The following is a 26,310-nucleotide window of genomic DNA, read 5'->3' as shown; positions in this document are numbered from 1 at the left end:
GATGTTAATAAGAAGGCTGTAGCTGCACATCCTGTGTTTATCCCATTAGTTGAACACCTGTTCATAAAAACAACTGGGTAAAAAAATAAAGCCCGTATAACTGAGTCTCACGGCAACAAGCAGCATGCATGGTTGGACTTTGACATGACTTGGAGCACTACAAAGTACCAGGTGCATGTCATTTTACTCGTTACCTAATTACAGTCATAAAATAAGAATGGTGGTTGGACCATAAAAAATAATAATCGATTCAAGTATATTTGCATAGAGATAACTCCATTCTTCAAAGAGTCTTTTCTAGACATTTCAAAGTGTACAAACAACCTACTTGCATTAGACAGGTTACAACAGCCTACAAACAGACAGCCTAACCATCTACGGATCACGCATGTGCGATACCGTGGAAGTCCCTAACTACTGTTCCTTAGTATGTAATTAGGGCTCAGGCAAAAATATTGTAGAATCCAGTATACACTTAAAAAAAATAATAAATCATGATGGGCACTTCCTCTCCCTCTGCCTGCCACTCCTCCTGCTGTGCTCACACTCTCGTTCTCTCTCTCTCTAATAAATAAATAATTTTTTAATAAATTATTTTAAAAAAATCATGATGAGGGCAGCCTGGGTGGCTCAGCGGTTTGGCACTGCCTTCAGCCCAGGGTGTGATCCTGGAGACCTGGGATCGAGTCCCACATCGGGCTCCCTGCATGGAGCCTGCTTCTCCCTCTGCCTGTGTCTCTGCTTCTCTCTCTCTCTCTCTGTATGTCTCTCATGAACAAATAAATAAAATACTTTTTAAAAAAATCATGATGAAATGTCCCCAGAATTACAATCAGGCAGCCTTTTTCAGAGTCAGGCACTGGGAAAAAACTCTCCAGAAAAAAACTCTAATTTATTTGAGAAAATGGCTACAGAGCAGTATAACATATCTACCTGACTCTCAGTTATCTATGTGTGGCTTCACTGGATTCGATTTTTTTTTTTTATTCGATTTTTTAAATACCAGACTGATCTCTATGATCAGTGTTTAAAAAGATTTTGAGCACCCCTCCTCTTCTAAGAAAGAAATCTATCTTTCCCTACCCTGCACCCTATTGCTCTAATTAATTTAATTAATGTTCTCCTGGTCAAGCAGAATTAGGAAGCTAAATGGGTAACCAAAAATGAATAACTTAAAACATAAAAAGGATATATATAGGGGCGCCTGGGTGGCTCAGTTGGTTAAGCATCTGACTCTTGATGTTGGCTCAGGTCATGATCTCGGTCATAGGATCAAACTCCTCAGTCAGCGGGGAGTCTCCTGAAGATTCTCTCTTCTTCCTCTACTCCCCCCTACCTCTTGCTCTCTAAAATAAATAAATCTTTTTTTTTTTTTTAGTGTATTTATAATCAGCCATTTTACTTACTCATGCCACTTTTCCTCTCTACAAACTGTTTAGACAGTTGGCTTTTCTGTTATTTGCTTCTAGCCTTAGTAATGCAAATTTCTCTTTATGTTTAATGGTTTTCTTTAGAAAATATTGAGATCTGCACCCCCTCCCCCAGCAGAAATCTATTTGTCTGATTTCTTGGTGTATTAGGGCATGAGACATTTTCAAAGAGATTTGATCATTCAATTTACTTCACAAGTCTCACCCCTCCCGGATTATCTGGTTTGAAAAGCCCAGAGCACATGGCTGTGCCGGTGGAAAATTCTAGTACAAGCTGTTTTTTGTTCCTTTGTTTATATTTGATCATAGGACCAAAGTCTGTTTGAGATGTAATGAATATTCACACTTACTAAGCATTAGCACAACCATACTAACAATACCCGAAACAGGCAGAGGCCCAAGCATATTCACCCCATCAGACAAATTCCTATCCTACCTATTCAAAGTGGAATAAAAATGAAAGGTCAGGAAATTTGAAGCTATAGTGTATTCTCTTATCTTTAACCACAAGCTGCAACAATATGATTTCTTAAGAGCAAAAGCAGCCTCCTGTTCGCTACCATGGTTAGGAATATGCGTTTCTGTTCTCCAAGGTTCTAACAGAACTGCATCTTGCTACCTTGCTACTCTGTAACAGCAGTGCAGATACCTGAATTCAACAGGAATATTTTTACTATCCCATACCTAAGTGAGAAATGTAAAGTTTTACAACACGGGGACCAGATGTCCAGGTTCGCCCGGGACACTTCTGATGTATGCTGTTGTCTTGATGTAATTATTCATAGCGTCCCTTTTACACCTATGTGTTCCAGGTTAGATGGCGAATTCTTTGGTCACGTTACTTTAACAGATAGGCTGAATATTAAAAAGCACCTTGGTTCAAAATGTTTCAAGGGCTCTTTAGTCGTCCTTTGAAGTGTTCAGGCACAAAGTGTTCAGCAAACCAGGGACACAGCCTGGAATATGCCACGGTATTCCCTTTCAGCAGGTCAGTGACATTAGTAAACTGTTGTTGAGGAATAGCATGATAATTTAAACCCAGGCCATGCTGATCGTTAGAATTGTAGAGGACAAATGATCTCAGAGGTCATCTGGCCCAGCATCTTCGCTTTTCTAGATGAATAAATCATTACACTTCTGGAAACGTGAATGTCATTGTACAGTTTTCTAAGTTGTTTCCTGAGCCGACTCTCACTGGATCACAATTGAAGTAGGCAAGGAAGGAAGTTTTTAGCCACATTTTACAGAAAAGAGAACTAAGTTTCAAATAAGTTAAAAAAAAAAACAAAAAATCCACACCTGGCCAAGGTCATGAGACTATGAAAGTAGAGGAGCTAAAACTGAAATGCAGCTCTGACTCTTTGCCCAGTGCTCTTTCCAATATATCATACCGGGTTAGTATTTTCATTCATTAGTGAGGATTTAAAATATATCTCCTACGTATAATCCATTAAAGATCTACCACCCTTTCTCTTCCCCACCTGCAGAGCGCTCTGGCCAGCAACTGAACTGTTCTGGCCCGACAGCGCCTCTTGGTGGCTGGCCCAGGAAGTGCAAAACACAAACCCTTTCCTATCCCCTTCTTCCTTGTCCCTTGGGTAGAAGAATGAGGAGGTGAGGACCATGGGAGGTTACCTCTGGCTTTTTCTTTATGTTCATTAATTATGTCTCAAACAGCCTGATTCTTACATCAATGCTTCTCAGCATTCCCCTTCTCCCCCCTCTCCCTCTCTTGATTTCATCTCTGAGACGAATACAGCTCTAATGATTATGCCTTAATAAGACATGGTGAAGTCAGACTTCCTGGAGTGAAAATAAAGTTCCATCACCATGCATCCGTATGTATTCACTTCCCATCCCACAATGTGTCAGGGACTGCTCCTGACTCTTGGGATACATCAGACTTGTGCTATAAACCTCCAGCCTCTTCCAAGTTCCCTGAAACCCCTTCAATATCTGCACCAGAACCCCATTTCTCTGAGCCAAGTTTCAAGTAAAACTCTTTCTTAAGCATTTGCCTTCAAAGTGAAATGATATTAAATTTCCCTAAGATATTTCAACAGGATTATTTTCTACTTTTTTCTTTCTGTAACAAATATGTAGCATTTTAGTTACACTCTATGTGTGGGTTAGCCTCAGGTTCTATCCACAATTCTGTTCTGTCTAGAGAAAACTTTTTCTGAATTCGTAACAGTCACTACAGAGATAGCCTTTTGGAATAGCAATCTGGAGCAATAGGGAGATCTCCCACGAGGAGATGACAAAAATGAGGTTGCTTTCTTTCATTTGCCCATTTATTTCTTTTTTTCTTTTTCTTTTTTTAAAGATTCCATTCATTCACTCATGAGAGACACAGAGACACAGGCAGAGGGAGAAGCAAGCTCCATGCAGGGAGCCCGATGCAGGACTCGATCCCAGGACTCCAAGACCACACCCTAGGCCAAAGGCAGGTGCCAAACCGCTGAGCCACCCAGGGATCCCCTGCCCATTTATTTCTAAGGAGGTTGATGAAATCCTCTACTTATTTCACAGCATGAAGAAGCCCAAGGTTTTATTATTGTCTTTAACCATTTCCTCATATTTCTACATACAAAGCTTCGACTTAGAGCATGACTTGGGCTACCAGTGAAAAGAACTCAGTGTGTACACAAAAAATTTTATTTCCAGGATTAATTAACAATTAATTCACCCCTTCTTCCAACAGCTTTTCCGAGCTTACTATCATCTGTAAGTAGCTGTAGAAAGTCTAGACTGCAGAGGGACTCATTTCAACAAGTTTCAGGATATTCCTTAAATCAATAAAACTCTGTAAATCTAGGGATTAAGTAGCAGCCACAATCCCTAATACCAGCTGGTCTGGTTGAAGCCAACATTTCTATTCCATTCTGTCAGATGCTGACACCTTTTCTCATTTGTACACTATATTATTCATATAATGTCATCTTTCAATTATCTCTGTTCCAATTAAAGAAGAGCATGTGGGGGAAAGAAAGCCAGCCTGGCTGGTGGTGCTGGTAGTGTTAACTGAAATCACTAGCTAATCCATTTAGCTAGGTCAGAGCCTTGTCTGGTCACCATGTTTGTTTTGAAACATGTCACAGGGAGGAAGACATTGCTGCCAGACTGGCTCCACCCCACAAGGAGCCAGTGTAGACACAGGACACTGCCTTACTTTTCTCCCAGGAGGCACCACCTGGCTTTACCTCTTCTCTTTCCACAACCACCCATCAAGGCTCTTCTGTCTACACGGCTACTTCATGCAAAGAGGAGATATAGGGTAGTGGCTAAGAAGATGGACGCAGAAGCTAGACTTTCTGGGTTTGAATCTCTTCTCTACCACTCACTTGGTTTGTATTTGGGGAAAGTTTTATACAGCTCCTGGGGAAAGGTATCTAAGTTTCCATATACATCAGTTTCTACAAGTATAAAATGGAGATGAGTGCCTCTACCATAATGCTCCTTCCTCTGACGGTTACATGAGGTAACTCATCCACGACATAGGACTGTGCCAGGCATATAGTAATTGCTCAATAATAATAATAATAATAATAACGTTGTTATTGTTATAGCAGGGATGAGGTTTCTGTATGCAATTTGATAATAGGAATCAGCTCTGTGCTGTTTTAGGCAGGGAGGACTAAAAGACATTAGAAGGCTGGAAAGTTATTTTTTCCAATGTAATGTTTTGGTTTTGAACTTGGTCAGTCCTGGTTGTTGAAAGAAAACACAGAACAGTATCTTTCCAACTTATGTCCTATATCAAGTCCTGCCAGATGCCATTGGTTAAGTTCAGTTCAGCAGACAAATAATAAGCACCTATTAAGTGCCAGATACTCCTAATGAATGGTGGTGAGATATAAATGTACAAGAGATGACATATTCCCCATAGAAGAGCATATAATTTAGTGGGGAAGACAGGCCCAGGAACAAATGATTTTAAAACAATTTCAATTTGGTCATTTTTCTCATAGGCCAACACAGCCTAGAAAAATCTACTCACCAAGTCATATTTTTTCCTGCTTATTTTTAACTCCTTACTATTCCCTTTCTGCCCTATTAATGCTTCCTTATTAATAAATAAAAAGATAAATTGAAAAGTGCTGGTGAGAAATGAGAAAAAAAATACCAACAACTAAATTCAAATCAATGCACAGTATAGAAGTGCTAATAAGAAAACATGCTAAAGATAGGACATCCTCACCTCCTCCCATCCCCACCTCATTAGTTTTGAGACATTCCATCCAGGGATATGTCTTATGATGAAGGAATACAGACCGCATTTGATTTTTTTTTTTAAAGATTTTATTTCAGAGAGAGAGAGAATGAGAGGTTAGGAGGGGCATAGGGAGATAAAGAGAGAAGCAGACTTTCTGCTGAGCAGGAAGCCCAATGTAGGGCTTGATCCCAGGACCCAGAGATCATGACCCGAGCCAAAGGCAGACGCTTGATCAACTGAGCCACCCAGGCACTCCAGCATTTGATTTAAAAAAAAAAAAATTTTTTTTAAGGAAACTGCAGCCCAGAAAGACCAAAACTTTCAACTGTCCTTACCAGCTTGCCACCCAGGAGCCGCCCTGCTGAATGCCTAGCCCACAGTCATTCAAAGAACAATAATATCTTCCATAAGCAAGCACTTTACAGTTTAGACATACTTCCCTACAATAATGTCATATGAACTTTATAACAAAGCTGTGAGCTAGGTAAAGGTGTGTGTTATATCCCTTCTTCACATGAGAGAACTGGAGGTATTGCAAGTGATGTCTTTTGTGTTTTGGGTTTTTTTAAATGAGGCTCTGCACCCAGCATGGAACCCAATGCAGGGCATCTCATTCTTCCTGCTTTGTTGAATCAATTGTAGCCTGTTCTGGGAGAACAGGTGCATGCCATTGTGAGCTGGCAGGTGGTTCTGCATGTGCCAGGAGCTCTTAAACCAAGTCAAAAACTAAGAGCTCAGATCTTACTGGACAAACTTGAACAAATCTCCCCACTTTATCTGTACCTCTAATAATGGAGTCAGAACAAAACTTGAGAGGGGTGAGTCCGTTAACCCTGTTACCTTGGTGTCAAGTAGACACTAGGCTTTCCCGGGAGGCATGTGGAGGGCTGCAAGAAGTCTGCAGTAGAAGCTAAGGGAATGAGGCTGGAGAGACCACAGCAGGTCAGCAATGCCTGCCCCACACTGGGAAAGACTGGCTGCCACCAGCCCCAGTTCTTCACTAAATTAACAGATAACAACTCCAGTTAGAGCTCAGCAATCCAAATAGGTGATTCAGTGATATCTTAGAATCTCTGATATCAGTAGACCATAAGGAGAATATAGGTTTTTAAAAATATTTTATTATTTATTTTAGAGAGAACGAGCAAATGGGGGAGAAGGGAGAAGCAGAGGGAGAAGGACAAGCAGACTCCATGAACGTGGAGCACCAGGCAGGGCTTGATCTCATGACCCTGAGATCATGACCTGAGCTGAAATCAAGAGTAGGACGCTTAACTGACTGAGCCACCCAAGCGCTCCAAGAAGAATATATTTTTAAAGGTATAAATCAATCTTGTTGCTCAAGATACCACAAACTGCCTGTACTGCTAAAGCCAGAATTCTGGGTTTTCCTCTGATGCTATAAACAAGTTAGTTAACCTTTCTCTAACCACAAAACAGGACTAATTCCATTCTGATTACTATGAAAGGATTATGAAAGAAATCAAAAGAACTAATAGCAACCTGCTTTTGAACTGGAGCTCACACCCCCTGCTCCTGGCATCGCAGTCCAAACACAAGAACACATTATTTGGTTTTACATGTTTATATCCTGTTTTAAACCCACAGCCTAATAGTCTTTTTACACTTCCTGTCTATCCCTACATCCTTTCTTCTTTTACTCAGTCATTTTAAATCCATATCTGTTATTTTTGTTCGGAAACTTTGATACTAACTTTGCAGGGGTGGGGGGTGGGGGTGGATAATTAATATGGTTAACATGTTGTTTTAAATTTTTTTTTTTAAGTATAGAATCCAGTCCTCACTTCCAGGAGCTCTGTAAAAGGGAAAATAACATTTTTAGCATAAGACAGACAAAAGATCTAATATAATTGGTTTTCCATACATCTTTTGTATTGTTTTTGGTGACCCATGAAAATAACAAGCTAGCCTAGAGACAGACACTAAACTCAAAAAACCCTCAAATCTCCTGCTGGGCTGAAACAGGGAATGCTTTTATACAGTAAATAGTAAACATATGGAACCTTTTAGCCCCAAGAACTTATGCAAGCTGAACACATAAATAGCTGCAAGAGGTTTAGGTATTACTCATGGATAAAAAAAAAATACATAACAAAAATTAGCAAAAATTAAGAAGTTTGACAGTACTGATGAGGATGTGGAACAAGGAAATGCTATACATTGTAGGAGTATAGTTCAACAACTTTGGGGGAAAAGTTGATATTATTTGTAAAGTTAAAAGCCACATAATCTTGGGGCACCTGGATGATGTAGTTGGTTGAGTGGCCAACTCTTAATTTTGGCTCAGGGTCATGATATTGAGCCCCAAGTAGGGTTCCCTGCTCAGCAGAGAATCTGCTTGAGGTTCTCTGTCCCTCTGCCCCTTCCCCCCCAAGCACTTTCTCTCTATATAAAATAATCTTTTTTTTTAAAGGCCACATATCTTAAGACCTGTTCCGCTTGTGTATACCTAGAGAAACCCTCCTAGATGCACTTCAGAAGGCATATGAAAAAATATTCCAGGAGCAATGTTCATAATAGCTAAAAACTGAAAACCAAATATCTACCAACAGGAAAAGACATAAATAAATTATAGTATATTCACAAAATGGAAACAGCACCGAATATGGATGAACTTCTCTACATGCAGAAATTATGGGTGAATCTTGGAAATTATTGATGAAAAAAGCAATTCATAGAATAATTATATATAATACTACTTTATATAATTCCAAAATATACAAAGCTAAAATAATATGTTCTTTTAGGGATCCATACATATGTGATGGAACTACTTTAATAATCAAAGGAATAGGGGCACCACTGAGCCACCCAGGTGCCCCCAGGGATATCTTTTTAAGAAAAAGTAAATAAACTTCTTAATTTCAAAATAATAAATGCTCATGATAGAATAGGGAGGAAACAAGAAAATATAAAGAAAAAAATTTACATCATCTGTAGTCTCACAATTTAGATATAATCACTGTTAACCTTTTGTTGAATTTTTCTCTAGTTTTTTAAATATGTAAAACTAGAATTGATAATAGCATTTTTTAAAAAAGATTTTGTTTATTTATTCATGAGAGACAGAGAGAGAGAGAGAGAGAGGCAGAGACACACACAGGCAGAGGGAGAAGCAGGCTTCAAGAGGAGCCTGATGTGGGACTCGATCCCGGGCCTGCAGGATCACAACCTGGGCCGAAGGCGGCGCTAAACCACTTAGCCACCCAGGCTGCCCTGATAATAGCATTTAAAAAATATATTTTCCTATTTCTGTTTGGAATCCTGTTTCCCTGAAGATAGTAATGATGTTATGTGTATATGGAGTATTCATAATCTAATGTTCAGTTTTAAGTTCTATTATACAAGTTGTCCATGTAAATGATAACTTAAATTTTAGCAGTTCTCTCACTGAAAACTTTAAGAAATTAGAGGACAGTCATTTGTCCAGTTTGCCAAATCTTTTCCACTATAATTTTTGCCATCTAAATCAATTACAGATAACTGTATGAAGAGGTGGAAGGGATTTTTCTTTTGATGACCTGCTTTCTTACTCTGATGTCAATATAAAAATACATTTTTCAAGATTTTTAAGGGGTTTTATATTATTTCTAAATTTTTGAAAACAGGGAAATTTCTCTTGAAAATTCATAATTTTTAAAAATATTTTATTTATTTATGTCAGCGAGATAGAACATGACTGGAGGGGATGAGCAGAGGGACAGCAGACTAACCATTGAGGGTGGAGTCTGACTCCATCCCAGGACCCCAAGATCACCACCTGAGTCAAAGTCAGATACTTAACCAATTGAGCCCCCAGGTACCCTGATAATTCATAATTTTAAAGGCAATTTCCCCATTCCTGACCATACATAAAAAAGAGTAATAACATGGTGCCTAAATGTTTTTTTTCTGACATGTATCTGTGTACTTTAAAAACTTTATACCTTAGGGGTGTCTGGGCGCCTCAGTTGAGTAAGCATCCAACTCTTGGTTTCCACTCAGGTAATGATCTCAGGGTTGTGGGATTGAGCCCCACGTCAGCTCAGAGTCTGCTTGGGATTCTCTCTCTCTCTCTCTCCCTCTGCTCCTGTCCTCACTCTCTCTCTCTAAAGTAAATAAGTACAATATTTTCAAAAAGACTTTATTCCTTTAAAACTACCTCAGCCTATCATCTACTCAATTGTCGAGATGATACACAGCATCAAAGGTAGAAGATATTTTAATGAATTTTTATAGGTATAAAGTATAAGATGTTTTAAACATTCATCATTGACTTTAATAATTACAAAATCTTGTAAGAGCTGAGATACATTTTATAACCCTTCCACACTGGATTCCTAAAGTGGTTCTGATAGAGGACTATGGGAGACCCGGACATTTCTTTTTTTTTTTAATTTTTTTTAATTTATTTATGAGTCACAGAGAGAGAGAGAGAGGCAGAGACACAGGCAGCGGGAGAAGCAGGCTCCATGCACCGGGAGCCTGACGTGGGATTCGATCCTGGGTCTCCAGGATCACGCCCTGGGCCAAAGGCAGGCACTAAACCGCTGCGCCACCCAGGGATCCCGAGACCCGGACATTTCTACTGGTGATTCTGAGTATCAGTCAGGCACAAGAGCTACTGTTCTAAGCATTAATCAATCAAAAAGAAAAACAAACACATACACAAACTGTTTTTTCTTTGAAAGCAGACCTCATGGGGCATCTGGGTGGCTCAGTGGTTGAATGTCTGCCTTTGGCTCAAGGCATGATCCCAGGGTCCTCAGATCTAGTCCTGCATCAGGCTCCCCACAGGTAGCCTGCTTCTCCCTCTGCCTGTGTCTCTGTGTCTCTCTCTGTGTCTCTCATGAATAAATAAATGAATAAATAAATAAATAAATAAATAAATAAATAAAGTCTTAAAAAAAAAGAAAAGAAAGAAAGAAAGCAGACCTCATGTTAGCCTGGAGAGGCAGATCAATATTCCACTCCTGTTTGTCAATTTCTTTTTTTTTTTTTTTTTAAGATTTATTTATTTATTTGATGGAGATAAGGACAGAGGAAGAAAAGGGAGAGAGAATCCCAAGCGGACTCCACACCGAATGTGGAGCCAGATCCCAGGACCCTGAGATCACAACCTGTGGGGAAATCAAGAGTCAGATACTAAACCAACTGAGGCACCCAGATGCCCCCCATTTGTCAATTCTGACAGACACAGACAGCGTGGATGGTGCCCTTTGTGCCCTGTCCGGAGTAGTTAAGTAAGTGGTGAAGAACCTCCACTTCTCTTGGGGATAGGACAGCACATTACTTTTCTCACTTAAGAAAATACAGTGTTTCTGGAGCCCGTTGCTTCCCAGAAGTCCTGGGCTAAAGGAAATTGAGAGATGGCCCTAAAAAATGATTCAACTGCTTTTTTCTCTTTTGGCCAGCTCACCATGTTTATTTGGTTTGATATTAGTGGCTTTACAAAGAGGTCTGATGGTTGGGGGGGCGGGGGGGAGAGAGATAGTAAATGAGAGCTCACAGCAGTCTCTGCAGGTTAGTTTGTAGCACTCTCTGTGAGCTAGTTCATCCAGGTAAATATCTTTAAAATAAATAACCACAGGGTTAGGGAGCAAGGGTAAAACTGTCTAACCAGGTGTAGGGATTCATTTAGAAGAAAAGCCTGCTGTTTTCATTTAACCTCTTGAAAAAGCTTTATGCGTTGTCTTCCCCCACCACAAAAACAAACCACAGGACAAATTGCTCTTTGAATGTTTCATATGACTATAACCTCAGCAACAATAGAACTTGTGCTGAGATTAAAGTTTAAGAAGCTTTAAGATATTTTTAGTTCTTTTCATCTGAAAGTGTTTAGACTACTACCTCGAGAGAGGCTTTTCAACAGCTTCCTTACTGGAAAGAGTTGAGAAGTTTTATAAGGCCAAGGTTATGGGGGTGATTTGGTTTTTAAATTTCCTTTAAAAGAGGGAGAAGGAGAGAAGAAACCAAGCAACAGCTGCAAACACTTGTCAGCCAAAGGGGGCTGAAATAACAGCAACAGTTTTGTGGAGAACAGCAGATAAGTCTCACTATCGAGGTCAGACCTTTTATCTTCATTTCTAGAAATCAAGCTTGTTTGTTTGGTGTACGTTGGAGAAGCAGGTATTTTCAAAAGGCCCTCCCACAAGTCTCCTTAGCAGCCAAACAAGTCCAGTGGCCCTCAGCCAACTAACCCAAGGAGCACTTTCAAGTCAACCGGAAGCTACCCATGAAACCTCATACAGAGTCCTGTAACAGGAAGCCACAAAAATAGAAGAGAAAATGCACCTGATTAAATGTTAGGACAGTAACAGGCTTTGAGTTATATAATAATAGTAAGTATGTAACAAAAAGAGAGAAAGAAGTACATGCCGAACAGACCTTGAATCTGAGTCCAGTTTAGAAATCTATACACTTGGTTAATATTTTTGAGGGACTAAGAGTTCTACAAAGACCCAAAATGTTTCACTGAAAAGAGGCAGCATAACTGTGTCAAAGGAATTAGATGGAACCTTTCCAAGAAATAAAATCAGAGGCAGTAATGTCCCCTCTATATTCTTTTAGGCAAAATGAGCAGGGGTGGGGTGGTTCCAGGAGGCAGCTTTGGCTGGAATTGGGATCCTATGAGGACAGTCAATGCCCATTCAGAAGCTCCTGCCTTTAAACTGCTGCCCTCCTGATTTTTTCTGCCCAACTAAAGTCAGAATGGCCTGCTGGGAAGGGTCTCGCAGAACACAGGACTGAAACTAAAGCTAAGGGTGTCGGTCATTAACTGGGCAATGCTGGTAGAGGAAGTCCTTCTGTGCCTGCTTCTCCTGGGCTGTTCCAGGAGAGGATTGAAAAAAAATCTCCGAGATTCTTTCCAGCTCTGAATTTCTGGGTCAAAGAAAAGGGGAGATGGGTGCCCACAGGAGAGGTGGCATTTCTGACCTGGCTTGAGCCTGTGAGCACTGTAACAGGAGTGACTGGTACAGATTTTGAAATTGGGGAGGGGGGCATATAACTCATCTATAAACAGGGGACTTCAATGGTGGCCTGACAAGGGCCTTGAGCCCAAGACTCTCACACAGTGGAATGCTTTCTTGTCCCACCTGGAAACGTCTCCAAGTGACCCAGAGGGGAGGTAAAGATATTTACCAGGGAGCACAGGAGGCAGGTCCCAGTAGAAAGGGTCGTACCAGCATCAGGTACATTATGCAGGCACATCGGTGGAGTGTGGCTCCTCCCCAGGCACAAACCACTTCAAAACCTACTCAGGATTGTGCTGGATGATTTTGCAATTGTTTGTTTAAACAACAAACCAGCCTGATTCCCACACTTGGAACTTGTCTTTTACTGTCAGCAGAGTCAAGTCCTGACCTGTCTGTACCAAATCCTCAGCCAGGATCTTCAAGACTGTAGCTTCCTATGCCTCGGTACATCTTAAATTGTAGGATGGAGAGGGGTGGGGGGGAGGAGAACATCTGATGAACACCTGCCCCCCCCCCAACTTTTTTTTTGGCCCAGTTCAGAGGCTATTTAGATATGGAGAGGATGCAGCAGGAAGTCATGCTACCCAAAATCTGCCAGAGCGATGTTTGGCTCTGAAGCAAGGAAATGCAAGAGACCCTGGAGCTGGTGACCAAGTGGCTAGGCCCCGACGGCCAGCAGCGCCAGGCCGTGGGGAGCCGCGCTGACTGGAGGCTGTGGATTCCTGGCTTCAGAAAAATGGGGGTGGAGGGGTGGGGCGGAGGGCCAGGGAGGCTGCAGATTGCAGAGTGAGTCAACAAGCCCTCAGGTGGACGTTTCTCCTGATGCTCAGCTCCCGGTCTTAGCGCCTCCAGGAGTAAACGACATCTCCGTGGACCTCTGTCCTCCTCTGTAGACGGGAGAGAGTAAAAGTGCGGCTCCAGTTCCCCAACTTTAAGTAACTTCCGTCCTTCGGGTCGTTTCTTCGAGGGAGGGGCGGGGTGGGGCGTCCTGCCCCCCTCGGCTTAGCCACGTTCGAGGCCGACGGACGCGCACCCGCGAGGTGGGTCCCCAGCCCCGCGACCCGTCGCCACCGCCCGGCGCAGCTCCCTCGCCCGGGGGCGAAGCTCCGGAGGCGACTTTGCAGGAGGGCGCGCCGCCGCCCCGGGGACCGCGGCCGGGAGACCCCGCGGGCAGGTCGGGCCCGAGGACGCGCGGCTCCGCGGAGGGAGCCTTGGGCGCCGGGGCCGGGCCGGGAGGCCGCGCCGCGATCTCCATCCCTGCCCGCCGCCGCCGCCGCCGCGCTCACCCCGCCGCTCCTCTCCCCCGCAGCCGCGCCGCGACTATGTCGGCGGAGACCGCGAGCGGCCCCACCGAGGACCAGGTGGAGATTCTGGAGTACAACTTCAGCAAGGTCAACAAGCACCCGGACCCCACCACGCTGTGCCTCATCGCGGCCGAGGCCGGCCTTTCCGAGGAGGAGACCCAGGTGAGGCCGGCACGCCCCCCGCCCCGACCCCTGCGCGCCCCCCGCCCAGACCCCTGCGCCCCCCCACCCCGACCCCTGCGCCTCCCCACCCCCGCGCTCTCCTCCACCCCCGACTCCTGTGCGTTCCTCTCCACCCCCATCCCTGAGCGCCCCCCCACCCCTGCGCGCTCCTCCACCCCCGACCCCTGCGCGCTCCCCTCCACCCCATCCCTGCGCGCCTCACCCACCCCTGCGCGCTCCTCCACCCCCGGACCACTGCGCGCTCCCCTCCACCCCATCCCTGTGCAGCCCCGCACCCCTGCGCGCTCCTCCACCCCCGACCCCTGCGCGCCCCGCCAGCCCCCGACCCCTGCGCGCTCTCCCCATTCCCCCGACCCCCGCGCTCCCCTCCGCCTCCATCCCTGTGCACCTCCCCACCCCTGCACGCTCCCCCATCCCCCCGACCCCTGCGCGCCCCGGGCCGCCTTGCGCACGCGGGGGCCCCCCCACCCTCCCCGGATCAGCGGTCGCTCCCGCCCGCACCCCGCGAGCCCGGACGCCGCGGCGCTGCCCCCGCCGCTCGCCAGCTGCCCGGCTCCGTGCGCCCCGCGTCTGCCCCTCCAGCCCCAGCCCGCGGCGGCCCCCCGGGGAAGCGCGTGGAAACCTCACGGTCACCCTGCCCCCTCCGTGCTTCGCTGCTCTCCCCGCAGCCCGGGAGAAGCGCGCCGTCCTCCCTGCGGCTCCGGGGGCTGCGTCCCTGGGCCACTCTCGCCTCGCCTCGCTTCCTCCTCCTCCTCCGCGCGCGATTTCTCACCCCACCCCCCCCCCCGCGACACCTTCGGAAGAGGAGCCTCGTGCGCCCTCTGAACCCCCGCTGGCAGCTCTGTTCTCGGGCGAGAGTGCCAGGCTGGAAGGGACTCTAGCGATCAGCTATAGTAAATTCAGTCCTCGGTTTGGCAAACGAGGAAACTGAGGCCAAGGAGAGAGTTGCCAGCATAGCAAGGGTCGTCAAGCTTGCTCTTTCCACACTCCGCGCTCCAGTGCCCCTTAGCTGCGGAGCTAAAATTGTGTATAGCCAGGGAGATTTCACAGTTCAAAAAATTCCCGGGCTCTAAGTCTTTTTCTGGAGTTTTCCAAGAAAGTAAGCATCTGACATTTACAACTGAAGGGAGTGGAAGCAGATGTCCCTTTAAGTGCTTTGATTGATTTATCTATTTTTAAAAGCTCCTATTATTCGGAATATTGTTTAGGATAGAGAAGGAAACACTGCCTGTGATTATGAACCTCCAGGTGCAATGTTGCTTCAGCAGGCTTTTTTTTTTTTTTTTTTAAACCCTTATCTAGAGTTTACTCTGACTTCTATTTTCCCCTTGGTCATGGAAAGACAATTAGTTATGCATGATACTACTACTTGGAACCGCTCTAGCATCTCTCCCACGGGAGCCTGAAGCACTTCCACACCTCTGGTCTCAGCTCTAAAGCAGGGATTTTCTTATTTTTCCCATTTTATAGACCAGAGCATTAGGCACTTTGACCTCTCCTCACTTTGGACCATACTCAGCTGAGGCTTAAAAGCTTGTCATGGGTGCTCTAAGATATCCCAGAACCAAGACCCTGGATCCCAAGTCTAAAATGATTTTTACTAATTAAGCCAGATGTACTTTGGGGAGTTTGCCCATAGAAAATCTTCTCATTCCTAGGTCAAATAGAAAAAGTCAAGCATATCTGTTTTCAGCAAAGGGAACAGCTGTCTGACTAACCAGAACGAGAATTTAATGGAAGGTGATTTAAAGTAACCGAGGTCCAACGGTTCATGTTTCTTGGAACCCTGCTGAAGCTTTATCACCTAAAATCCCTCACTATGTTTAGGAAAGAGGAGTGATCTCTGAGATAACGACTTGTCTTTTAAAAAAGCTGCGGATTCATTGTAGGCACAGTACCAGGCTGGGGTCTAAGCTCTTCCCAGCCTCTGCTTCTCCTGGGGTAAATCACCCTTACCCTGAAGGCAGAGTAATTATGTTGCTCTTTGTGATGACTGATGCTTGCCCAGTATTGCGCCCTGCACCCTCCAGGTAGTAAATCATTCGTCCCAACAGGGTTGTGCAGTAGGTAGCATCAGTCCAGTTGGACAGATAAGAGAAACCAAGGCACAGAAAAGTTAGATAACTGGCCCAAGGCCGCAACTAGGAAGTAACAGAGCTGAGATTTGAATCGTAGCAGTCTGGGTCACAATCTGGACTCCTGACTCTCTTCATAGGTACAGAGGAAGAATGGAAACAACTAGGGGATGGGGTGGAAGGACTGAAAATTCAACTTCTTTTTTTTTTTTAAGATTTTATTTATTTATTCATGACAGAGAGAGAGAGAGAGAGAGAGAGAGGCAAGACACAGGCAGAGGGAGAAGTAGGCTCCCTGCAGGGAGCCTGACGTGGGACTCGATCTCGGGTCTCCAGGATCACACCCCAGGCTGAAGGCGGCGCTAAACCGCTGGGCCACAGGGGCTGCCCTGAAAATTCAACTTCTGTTGTATTTCTTCCTGGGGGAAAAAGAAAAATCCATGTATTACATGACAGTCTTCTCAGCTATGTTCAATCTTTTCTTGAGATTCACCTTATATTAAAGAACTGAAATGAAATCAGGTGAGGAATGGGAAGAAAGAAGGGGCGCCTGATTCTTTTTTGTGATAGAGGTCAATCAGTTTAGACTTCTGACAGCAGGTCCGCCTTTCTCCTCGGGCAGCCTTTCTCCATCGCCCCTCTCCTGCCATCCTCAACTGAACCAAATGGTAGCTGCAACCCTGACATGAGTGGTTGTAGGGGTGAGTCAGCCTCTGAGCAGGGTGCCTGGCTTCCTTTTCCTGCCGTGGGGCCAACACCTTCTTCCTCTCTGGGGCTGCTACAGCTCTGCTTGCCCCTCTGCCTTCCTGTGTAGACCCGCAGGGAAGCACCGGAGACCCCAGAGCTCAGAGGGAGGCAAAAGTTAGCAAGTTCAGGGGAAGTGTCTGTCCTCTGTCACTCCTTACTTGGTTGGGTCCCATTTTCCAACTTCCCATCCTTTCCACCCAAACTCTTTCCCAGCTCCTCCCACCCCCATGTGCACTGGTTGGTAAGAATGGGGTTCTTCTTTAATCTTCTCAAACAACATTCATATATATATACACACACACATATATATGTATTTTAGAGAGGGGGAGGGGCCAAGGGAGAGGCAGAGAGAAAGAGAGAATCTTAACCTTGCTCCATACCCAGTGAGGAGCCTGACATAGGGCTCAACTCTGGGGCTCGATCCCAAGACCCTAAAATCATGATCTGAGCCAAAATCAAGAGTTGGATACTTAACCAACTGAACCATCCAAGTGCACCTCAAACAACATCTGTATTTTTTAAAGTGTCTTCTGGAGATACAATGCCCAATGGTGAACTTTCAGACATAAATACAATTATTTTAATTGACAGCAGGCTTTGGAGGGACTCCTTAACTCCATGAAGGCCAGGGTCTACAGGGCCAACATATAGACTGTGTCTGGTATCAGCACATCCCCTGTTTCTATTCTTTATCTGTGTTGCCCCTTTCCACAGGAAGAGTTCTCCAGAGCCAAAATACTACTGATTTCTGATGCCTGGTCCCTCACCCCTACCACCACCCATCTCCAGAATTGGAATCATATTCTTCATTTTCCTAGAACAAGTAATGCTTTCATGGAAGAAAAATAGGCACGAGATGCTCCTTTGAGATAATTCGCTAGAGCTGATTCACATTGCTGATACTTTGGCAGAGGCAAGAGGGACCAGAAGTTTGAAACATTCTCTGGGGGCTTGGATGACCTCTTTGTAACTGTCCCACTGTCGGACAATATTCTCTGCTATTAGAGGGACACCTGTAGGTACCAGGAGTGAGGTGAAGGGAGCGCTAAAGTTAATGACATTTTAAGTTGCATTGCTGGGATCCTAGAATGGGTTTTTTTCTCATGACAGTAATAAGATATCTCCTACAATGAAATTAGATAAACCTTACAGAATCCCAACCCCTGTGTCTTTTATTATTTTGAAGTCAGTGTTAGAAGGGGCTGGGAAAGGTCTTCTATCAGTCCCTTGGGAGGCCAGGAAGATCTGGCATTTTCTATTATCACCAATTCAAGCCCAGTGTAGCTGGCGTTGGTTCTTACAGAGGTTTCCAGTATCTTTATCTCCTCTTAATGCCCTGGGACTATTCCCAGAACTCAGTGGTTTTAGTTGTTGGACGCTTTATCAGTGGAATAAAGATCTAAAGGTCTCCCCCTGAAAAGACTAAAATGTTAGTCACTAGAGAAAAGGACAGGAACAATGTTATTTGGCCTCCGCCCCTCCCCATCACAGTGTCTAATTATCATCTGTTCACTCAGAGTAAATAAATCTCCATCAATGGGGTGAGGTAATGAGGGCATTCATTTATAAGCCAGTGAGGGATGAATGTCTTTCCCAGGGGATGACGGAAACAAGGAAGAGAAGAATAAAGCCAGGTGGAAAATTAGTATTGATGTGAGCGAGATGTAAGATTCAGCTCTGGAGGGGAAAAGAAGCAAGCAAGGTGTTTCATGGTTTTTGTTGGACAGAGACTGGTTTGCCAAATTATCGTTCAGTTTTTCTTGAACCTTGTCCCATCCCCCAATACTAGGGTTCACTTTGGTAGGCATTTGGATGCCAACTCTCCAATTCACGAATGTGATCCTTGCTGAAGTTATTTTTGGTAACTGTACATTAATATTCATTACTAGTATAAAGATACGGGTGGCTCTTCTGAATGAGGCCAGCTCAATCATTTTGTCTTAAATGAATCCTGATAGAAAATGAGACTTTCCTCCTCCAAGTTTTAATTAGTCAGTCTTTAAAACTTTGCCATTTGTTCAGCTCTAGTAACTGGAAATCCTATTGAATCAGACCTTGTAGCCTCAGAACCCCCCACAGAGCTACCTCATTAGGGGAACTGGAACCATGCTGCTCTCACACCAGATTCCAGAGTTAACCAAACACACGCGGGTTATGGAAGAAAATGCACCCTACCTTTAGCGGTAGAACTTTGGTGAAAGCCACCAAAGTTAACATGAGCTAGTGATCTCCAGGAGTAGAATATGGCATCTGGAGAGCAACTGCCCCACATGGGTAGTCTGCTGCCCTTGGCTTTAGGCTACTTTTCTCTGCTCCCACCTCACAGTTCAGGACAACTGATCTTGACAGCCATGTAAGGCATTTCAGTGTGTAAACTCTGTTGTACAGTCAGGGCAAGTTATAAGTATGGTCCCATGCTCTTCAGCCAGCTTAGCACTGGTGCAGAGCCCTAAATGGCCCTGCGGCCCCAACTCCTTTCTGGCTCTACAGGCCTTGATTCCTAGAAGCACTCCTTCTCCTGTGGTTCTCACTCTTTCTTCTGATCATGGGCTAATGCTGAACTACCTTTCAGCTCCCGAGATCTCTGCAGAGATGAGATCCTCCCCAGCATGACCCTAGAGTCCACCCTCTTTGTCCTGAGGTTGAGTCTACTCTGGCCATACTAAGTCAGAGCCCTCTGGATGTTTCTTACCACACCATCTCCATCAGCACATCCCAGGTCTGGTGTCCATCTCATAGCTGTGTTCTATTTGCTTCTTTTCTGTCCCCTCATGTGCTTACCTCTGGAATAGGTGAATTATAAAAACCCAGAAGGGACAGTAAAGACCCCCTAAGCTTACCTCTTCATGTACAGTTGAGCTGACTGGCACTATTTTTAAGGGGCTTCCTTGGGTTCCCGTAGCCAGTTGATCACCCTAGAGCTTCCTATTGGCAGGGTCCAGGACTACAGAGTCCTGGTGGACACCTACCCAAGCAATATGCCTGTTTATCCCAGTGTGATGTGAAAAATATCATCATGCCCAATGTTTGCCATGATGAGTGAAAGGCTGGGAAACACAGGAGAAAAAAGCCTGAGGTCTGACTTCCCACAGGGCCCTCTGACTCATCCTCTCCCATGAGGATCAGGGCAGGCTGCTTCTGTTTCCTCACTAGTCCCCCTTCAACATTGTTTTTTAAAAATCCTAGCTTCCTCCTGGCCAACCTAATCCACACCCCAGCTGATTCGCCAGCATGGGTTTCCTCCTTGTCTTTTGTTTGCAGGATCCCCCAGCTCTCAGTAGCATAGTAAAAGGCAGACCTATGACACATAAAAGTGTTTTAGCCCTCCCAGGGTACCATGTCTAGAAGCATCCCATCCAGGGCCTTCCCTAAATCCCTGGTCTCTTTTGTGAGATGTGAAGATTTGGAGTACACAGAGCTAGAAGGTTCTGAGTAAGCTGGAAGGACAACTCTTTCTTTTCTTATTATTTAGCAGCCCCACAGCAGGAGAGTTTGGGCTAGCCTACTCCATGGATCCCTAAAAAGCAGTACCTTAAGGTTGTTCAGGGCTGGTTTCCACTCATTTTACTTAACAAATACTTACTAAGCACTACTGATGACCAAGGCCCTTGATGAGATCACCACACATTGGCGAGATATAGCAGCCATAGAGGTTTATCTGGGGCATCAAGGAGATCCTTCAATTTCTTTCATTCATTAAACAAACACTGATTAATCCCTGTTAAGCTCTGGTGCTGGGTGGGGGCAAAGGATGCAATCGATGATAATAAGATGAATACAGTCTCCGTTTTCATGGATCTTATATTCTAGAAGGAAATGTAGACTAACAGCAAGTGATTAAACATAGTAATTAGAGATACCAAACATTCTGTGAAGGTAATAAAGTATTAAAATAGAGAATAAGGAGATGGGTAGAGAACCTACTTTAGACTAAGTGGTTAGGGAAGGCTTCATTGAGAATGTCCTATTTAAGCTGAGACCTGAGGATGAAAGGGAGATCATCAGATAAAGAATGAAGGCGGAACATGCTAAGCATAGGAAATAGCATGTGCAAAGGTCCTGGAGCAGAGAAGTTAAGTGTCACAGTGAGAAAAACCATCCCTGTGGACACATTCCTTGCTCTCCTTTCTGGTTGGACCATAGAAAAAGAGGGAATGTTCCAGTTTTCCAATATGTGACAGGTAATTTTGCTATTTCCCTCCTCCAGAAATGGTTTAAGCAGCGTCTGGCTCAGTGGCGGCAGTCGGAAGGCCTCCCCTCAGAGTGCAGATCCGTGACAGACTGAGGAGATGGTGGGCTGGTGCCAGGAGCTTCCCTCCATGAAGACCATGCACCGTTTCTCTCAGCTTAACCATCCTTTTTGTTTTTTCAGCATAGTGCTATGTGTTTCATTGTTAGGTGTCCTGCTATTTAACACGATGTTGTATTTTTTAAATGTATATAACTAGGAAAGAAAATAACTATAGGAAGCTGTATGTAGCTTCTGTGTAAAGCCGTGGCTGGGCTGAAAAGTGGCGGGGCTTGCATTTCCTTTCGGGTCTTGATGATAGATGGTATGAAAATCATCGAAGTATGCTTTTGACCATCATCTCCCCGTACGAGTTTATTTTTACCATCCATTTCAGAGTAGGTAAGGCCTCCGTTGAAAAGATGACATGACCAAGAGGGGGAAGCATTTCCTTCTGGTTCTAATTCCCTAAGTTGTTTTCCTTATGCTGCATTTAATACATGGAGATTGAGAATACAGAGGGATATTTGAGTCATTCAGATTTCATAAAGCAGTTCCTTGGATTATAGCTGCATTAACTTGGAAAGAACCCAGTTAGGCTGGAAGACAGAAACTCCAACGGGCAGAAAATCAAGTAACCGAGGGGGGAAAATAAAATCCACAGGAGTATTGAATTTACCTTACTTAAATGTATTTGTTAAATTTATTTTACTAAACAAAATGAACTGCTTTTTGTCTCTGAAATGATACTCTAAATAAAAACCTCTTTGTTGAAAATGCACAGAGTCCTCTGCAGGTTTGTTTGTTTGTTTGTTTGTTTTTAATTTATTTATGATAGACATAGACATAGCCTATGCAGGGTTTTTTTTTTTTTTAATTCATTTATGATAGACATGGGGTGGGGGGCAGAGGCAGAGGGATAAGCAGGCGCCATGCCAGGAGCCCAACACAGGACTTGATCCCGGGACTCCAGGATCGCACCCTGGGCCAAAGGCAGGCGCTAAACCACTGAGCCACCCAGGGATCTCCCTCCTCTGTAGGTTTTTAACCGAATAATACACGTATCAGAGAAAAACAGAAGAACTCCAACATAGGAGCAGACTGACAAAATTGCTATCGTTTTTCAAGTCTTTGCTGCTCAAAGTGGAGTTCATTACTCATATTATCAGCATTAGCAGCGAGCTTGCTTCTGAGAATGCAGAAATTCAGACTCCAATCCAGCCCTACAGAATCAGAATCGGCATTTTTAACAAGGTCCCCAGGTGATGTATATGCACATGGAAGCGTAAGCAGCACTGTCCTCTCACAGCCCCTACAGGCAATTTGCCTCTATCTTCTATGATAGCATATTAAAGGTCTTTTTTTTTTTTTAAGATTTTATTTATTTATTCATGAGACACACAGAGAGAAAGAGAGGCAGAGACACAAGCAGAGGGAGAAGTAGGCTCCATGCAGGGAGCCCAACATGGGACTCGATCCCAGGTCTCCAGGATCAGGCCCCGGACTAAAGGTGGCACTAAACCGCTGAGCCACCAGGGCTGCCCCGCATATTAAAGGTCTTAATGTCTTATTTATTAAATGTGTGTTTGATTGGGGCCCCTGGGTGGCTCAGTTGGTTAAGCGTCCGACTCTTGGTTTGGGCACAGGTCATAGTCTCACAGGTTGTCAGATGGAGCCCCGAGTTACGCTCTGCACTCAGTGGGGGGGTCAGCTCGAAAGTTCACTCCCTCTGCCCCTCGCACCCTCAAGAAAATAAATCTTTTTTTTTTTTAAGTGTTTCATTGTATGAAACAATAACTATCATAGTGGATTAACCAAAATGGCTTTTTGTTTAATTGCTTGATTATTTTTAATGAGACATCAGCAGGTAAGTGTCTCTCTAATGTCAAGGACCTGTGGTCACTCTGTCTCCTACTTTGCTGTCTTTAGCATGTAGGTTTTGTGCTCATGGCATACAAGGTGGATGGTTGGCCATTAAGTCTGCGTTTCAAGTGAAAGAAAAGGGCAGGGGGGAAATGCCAGCTAAGTCCCTGACCTTTAAAAAAGGTTTCCTGGAGGCCCCCACCTAGCAACTCTCAGCTACATCTCACTGGCCAGAAGCCCATGACTATTCCTAACAACAAGGGAGCCTAGGAAAGTGAACATTTTTAATTGGGCATATTGTTGCCTTGAGCAAAATCAGGGTTCTGTTGGTAAGAAGGGCAGAGGGGCACATAGGGGGCTCAGTTGATTAAGCATCTGCCTTTGGCCCAGGTCTTGATCCCAGGGTCCTGAGATTGAGGCCCACGTTGGGCTCCCAGCTCAGTAGAGAATCTGCTTCTCCCTCTCCATCTGTCCCTTCCCCACCCCAACCTGGCTTGTGCTCTTTCTCTGACATTCTCTGTCTCAAATAAATAAATAAAATTAAAAAAGAAAGAAAGAAAGAGAGAAAGAAAAAGAAAGAAAGAAGGAAAGAAAGAAAGAAAGAAAGAAAGAAAGAAGAAAAAGAAAGAAAGAAAGAAAAAGAAAGAAAGAAAGAAAGAAAAAGAAGAAAGAAAGAAAGAAAGAAAGAAAGAAAGAAAGAAAGAAAGAAAGAAAGAAAGAAAAAGAAAGAAAGAAAAAGAAAGAGAGGATGGATATTAGAAAGGCCACTAGCAGTGTCTGCTAACCCAGCCTGGAAAGACACTAGTCTACACTTTTTTTTTTAATTGGCTCCACACCCAGCATGGAGCCCAACCTGGAGCCCAGTATGGAGCCCAACACGGGGCTTGAACTCACAACCCTGAGATCAAGACTGGAGCCGAGATCAAGAGTCTGCACTTAACTGACTGAGCCACCTCGGCGACCCATCACTGGTCTACACTTCTGAACTCTGACCTACAATGCAGACACAATTTTTTTTTTTTAGAGCTTTAAAATAATGGGTCCAGAATAAGAAACACTAACAGTTATTCAGAATACAAATGTTTACAAGATCCTAGTACACACCCTTGGCAAGCTTCCTCTCCCTATACCTTAAAATATTTCTTCTGTAAACAACACATAGTGATCCAGGGTCTGAAAGAATAACCTCATCTGGCATGCTCCCTACAACCTTATTAGTGATGCCCTGAGCATCTCTCAGCACCCAGGGCTGGATGCTGACATCACTTTCTGGAAAGAAGGAAGGGAAAAGGTGGAAATGAGGTAGGAATGTGTGCACGTAATAAATACCTGTATCGAGAGAATATTCTTTACCTTCCAAAGCTTTTATAGATACTGGCTGACAGGAAAAAAAATGACTGGGGGCAAAGCAGATGGAGAGCACAGTGATTTACCCATATCACGCCCTGAGAAAGATGCTAAACCAGATCTAAGACCCATGTCAGAAGTCTTTCTAGACCCCAGAGACACTTTCAAGAACAATCCATCCAGGACAAGAAGAGTTAACCAGTTGGGCAGAGAGTGCGTCTTGGTACCAAGAAGCACCATTTGGGACAGAAGGATCACTTCCTGTGTTCATCAGGCCCAGGAGTCAAGAGTCCTTGAATAGCACATGCTGGGAGAAAATGAGATTCTGTGTCCTTTTAATTAATTAACTAGTGTGTTTAAACAAGTGCCAAGTTTTTTATGTATTCATTTCTTGCATTTGAAGTACTCCTTAATGGCATCCTTGGCTTGAGTCTTTGCTGTTGTCCTTAACTACTGCACAACTGCAACCAACCACTTTCCTGTTTTCCCTAACACTTTTATAGAAGCCTACCCATTCCCCTAGTTTGGTGTTGTCATCCACCTTAATTATGTGGATTTGGCACTCGGCACAAAGTGCCTCCACCAAGTCGACATACGTAGCCTCATCAGGGTCAGAGGCAGCTACACAAAGATGGGTTTGGTGCTTGTCTGAGGCTCCTACAGGTTGGCTATTCCCTGTGAAGGCCTTCATGGATGAGGCCGGTCTTCAGCACTCCTGGTACAGCAGTCTTAACCTCTCCTACACCCTACACCACCAGTGGCAGGGTCTTCTTTGCCCCTGGTGGTGGGGAAGGGGAGGCCAATCTTAAATGCTCCGCAGCCTCTGGGGGCTCAGCAGAGGCAAGGAAAGACTCGGTGCCCTTTTAAGTGTGGATCTGTTAACAGTACTAACCTTCCCGAGTAATATGAGGATGGCAATACACTACTTCAAAAAAAGCACTCTGTAAATAGTAATAATAATTACTCTTACTACAAGGTATTAATGAGAATGGGAAAAGGATCATCTTGATGCCTGAGAGAAGTCTTAAAGAGAACCCAGAGCTCTACATTTTATTGTCAGAAGTCTCTTCTGGACACCCAGGGCCACACACCAAAGTGGTAACACCCACCCCGGACTGAGAAAAATCCCTGTTTCTACCCTTGATGCCCAGTTCTGCCATTGCAGATGGTACTGGCTGCTTAGACTGATGATTATCCCCAGCCCCTTTCTCTGTTGCCACCTTTCTCCCAGCAAGGCTGTAGAGGTTAAAAAGCCAAAATGCTCCTTTTTCCATCCTCACTGGAAGCTGTGGCAGTCATGTGACACAGTCTTGCTGCTGAGACTGAAGACCTGGGGTGAGGGGAGGTGGGAGGAGATGGGAGGCTTTGGGGAGAGGTTTTGCATTTCCTGGTAAAGGGGGAGGAGAGGGTAGCAGGCTCAGTCTGTTTTTTCTTGCTTGCCTTGAACCAGTTTCATTTGGTAATTGTAAAAAGAGATAAGCAAAAGAGAGAAACAATAAAACCAACAAAATCCATAAGAATTACCCATGATCCCACTACCCAGAGGTAACCTCTTATAAATGTTTATGTTACAGGAGAATATATTAAGAGGAGGCATGTTTTTGAATGTTTTATATAAGTCCCCAGGACCCCCTCCTTGGGTGTGACGGATTGGCTAGAACAGTTCACAGAATTCAGGAGAACAGTTTCCTCACTGGATGACCAGTCCGTAATAAAGGATATAGCTCAGGAACAGCTAGATGGAAGATACGGACATAGGGGTGCTCAGCTTCCATGCCCATGCTGAGCACACCACACTCCCTAGCACCTCCTGGAAGCCCTGTGAATCCTGTACTTTGGGGCTTTTATGGAGGCTTCATTATGTAGGCATGATTGATTAAATCCTCAACCTTCAGGAAAGTTTTAGCACACGATGGCCTTGCCTTGGTGATCCTTCAGGG

At 44.5% G+C, this 26,310-nt stretch overlaps 1 protein-coding gene and 1 pseudogene across 3 annotated transcripts in view; one reads left to right on the top strand and one right to left on the bottom strand.

Moving 5' to 3' along the window:
• Nucleotides 1–21,941, top strand: part of HOPX (HOP homeobox) — a 29,413-nt gene extending 7,472 nt beyond the window's left edge. For 2 of the 3 annotated variants that reach the window (XM_025435580.3, XM_025435581.3), the window contains exons 2-3: nt 13,933–14,089; nt 21,140–21,941. In XM_025435580.3, the coding sequence (XP_025291365.1) occupies nt 13,946–14,089; nt 21,140–21,217 (222 nt within the window). In that variant the 5' untranslated portion in view covers nt 13,933–13,945 and the 3' untranslated portion in view covers nt 21,218–21,941. Of the gene's footprint in view, nt 1–13,520; nt 13,664–13,932; nt 14,090–21,139 lie in introns of those variants that run through there. The other variant, XM_025435582.3, reaches the window with a different exon arrangement.
• Nucleotides 21,942–24,754: 2,813 nt separating this feature from the next.
• Nucleotides 24,755–25,644, bottom strand: LOC112652179 (40S ribosomal protein S12-like; annotated as a pseudogene).
• Nucleotides 25,645–26,310: the final 666 nt, after the last annotated feature.

Source organism: Canis lupus, chromosome 13 (genome assembly GCF_003254725.2).
Source record: "Canis lupus dingo isolate Sandy chromosome 13, ASM325472v2, whole genome shotgun sequence".
NCBI classification, from domain to species: domain Eukaryota; kingdom Metazoa; phylum Chordata; class Mammalia; order Carnivora; family Canidae; genus Canis; species Canis lupus.
This window is presented reverse-complemented; position numbering and strand designations above follow the sequence as displayed.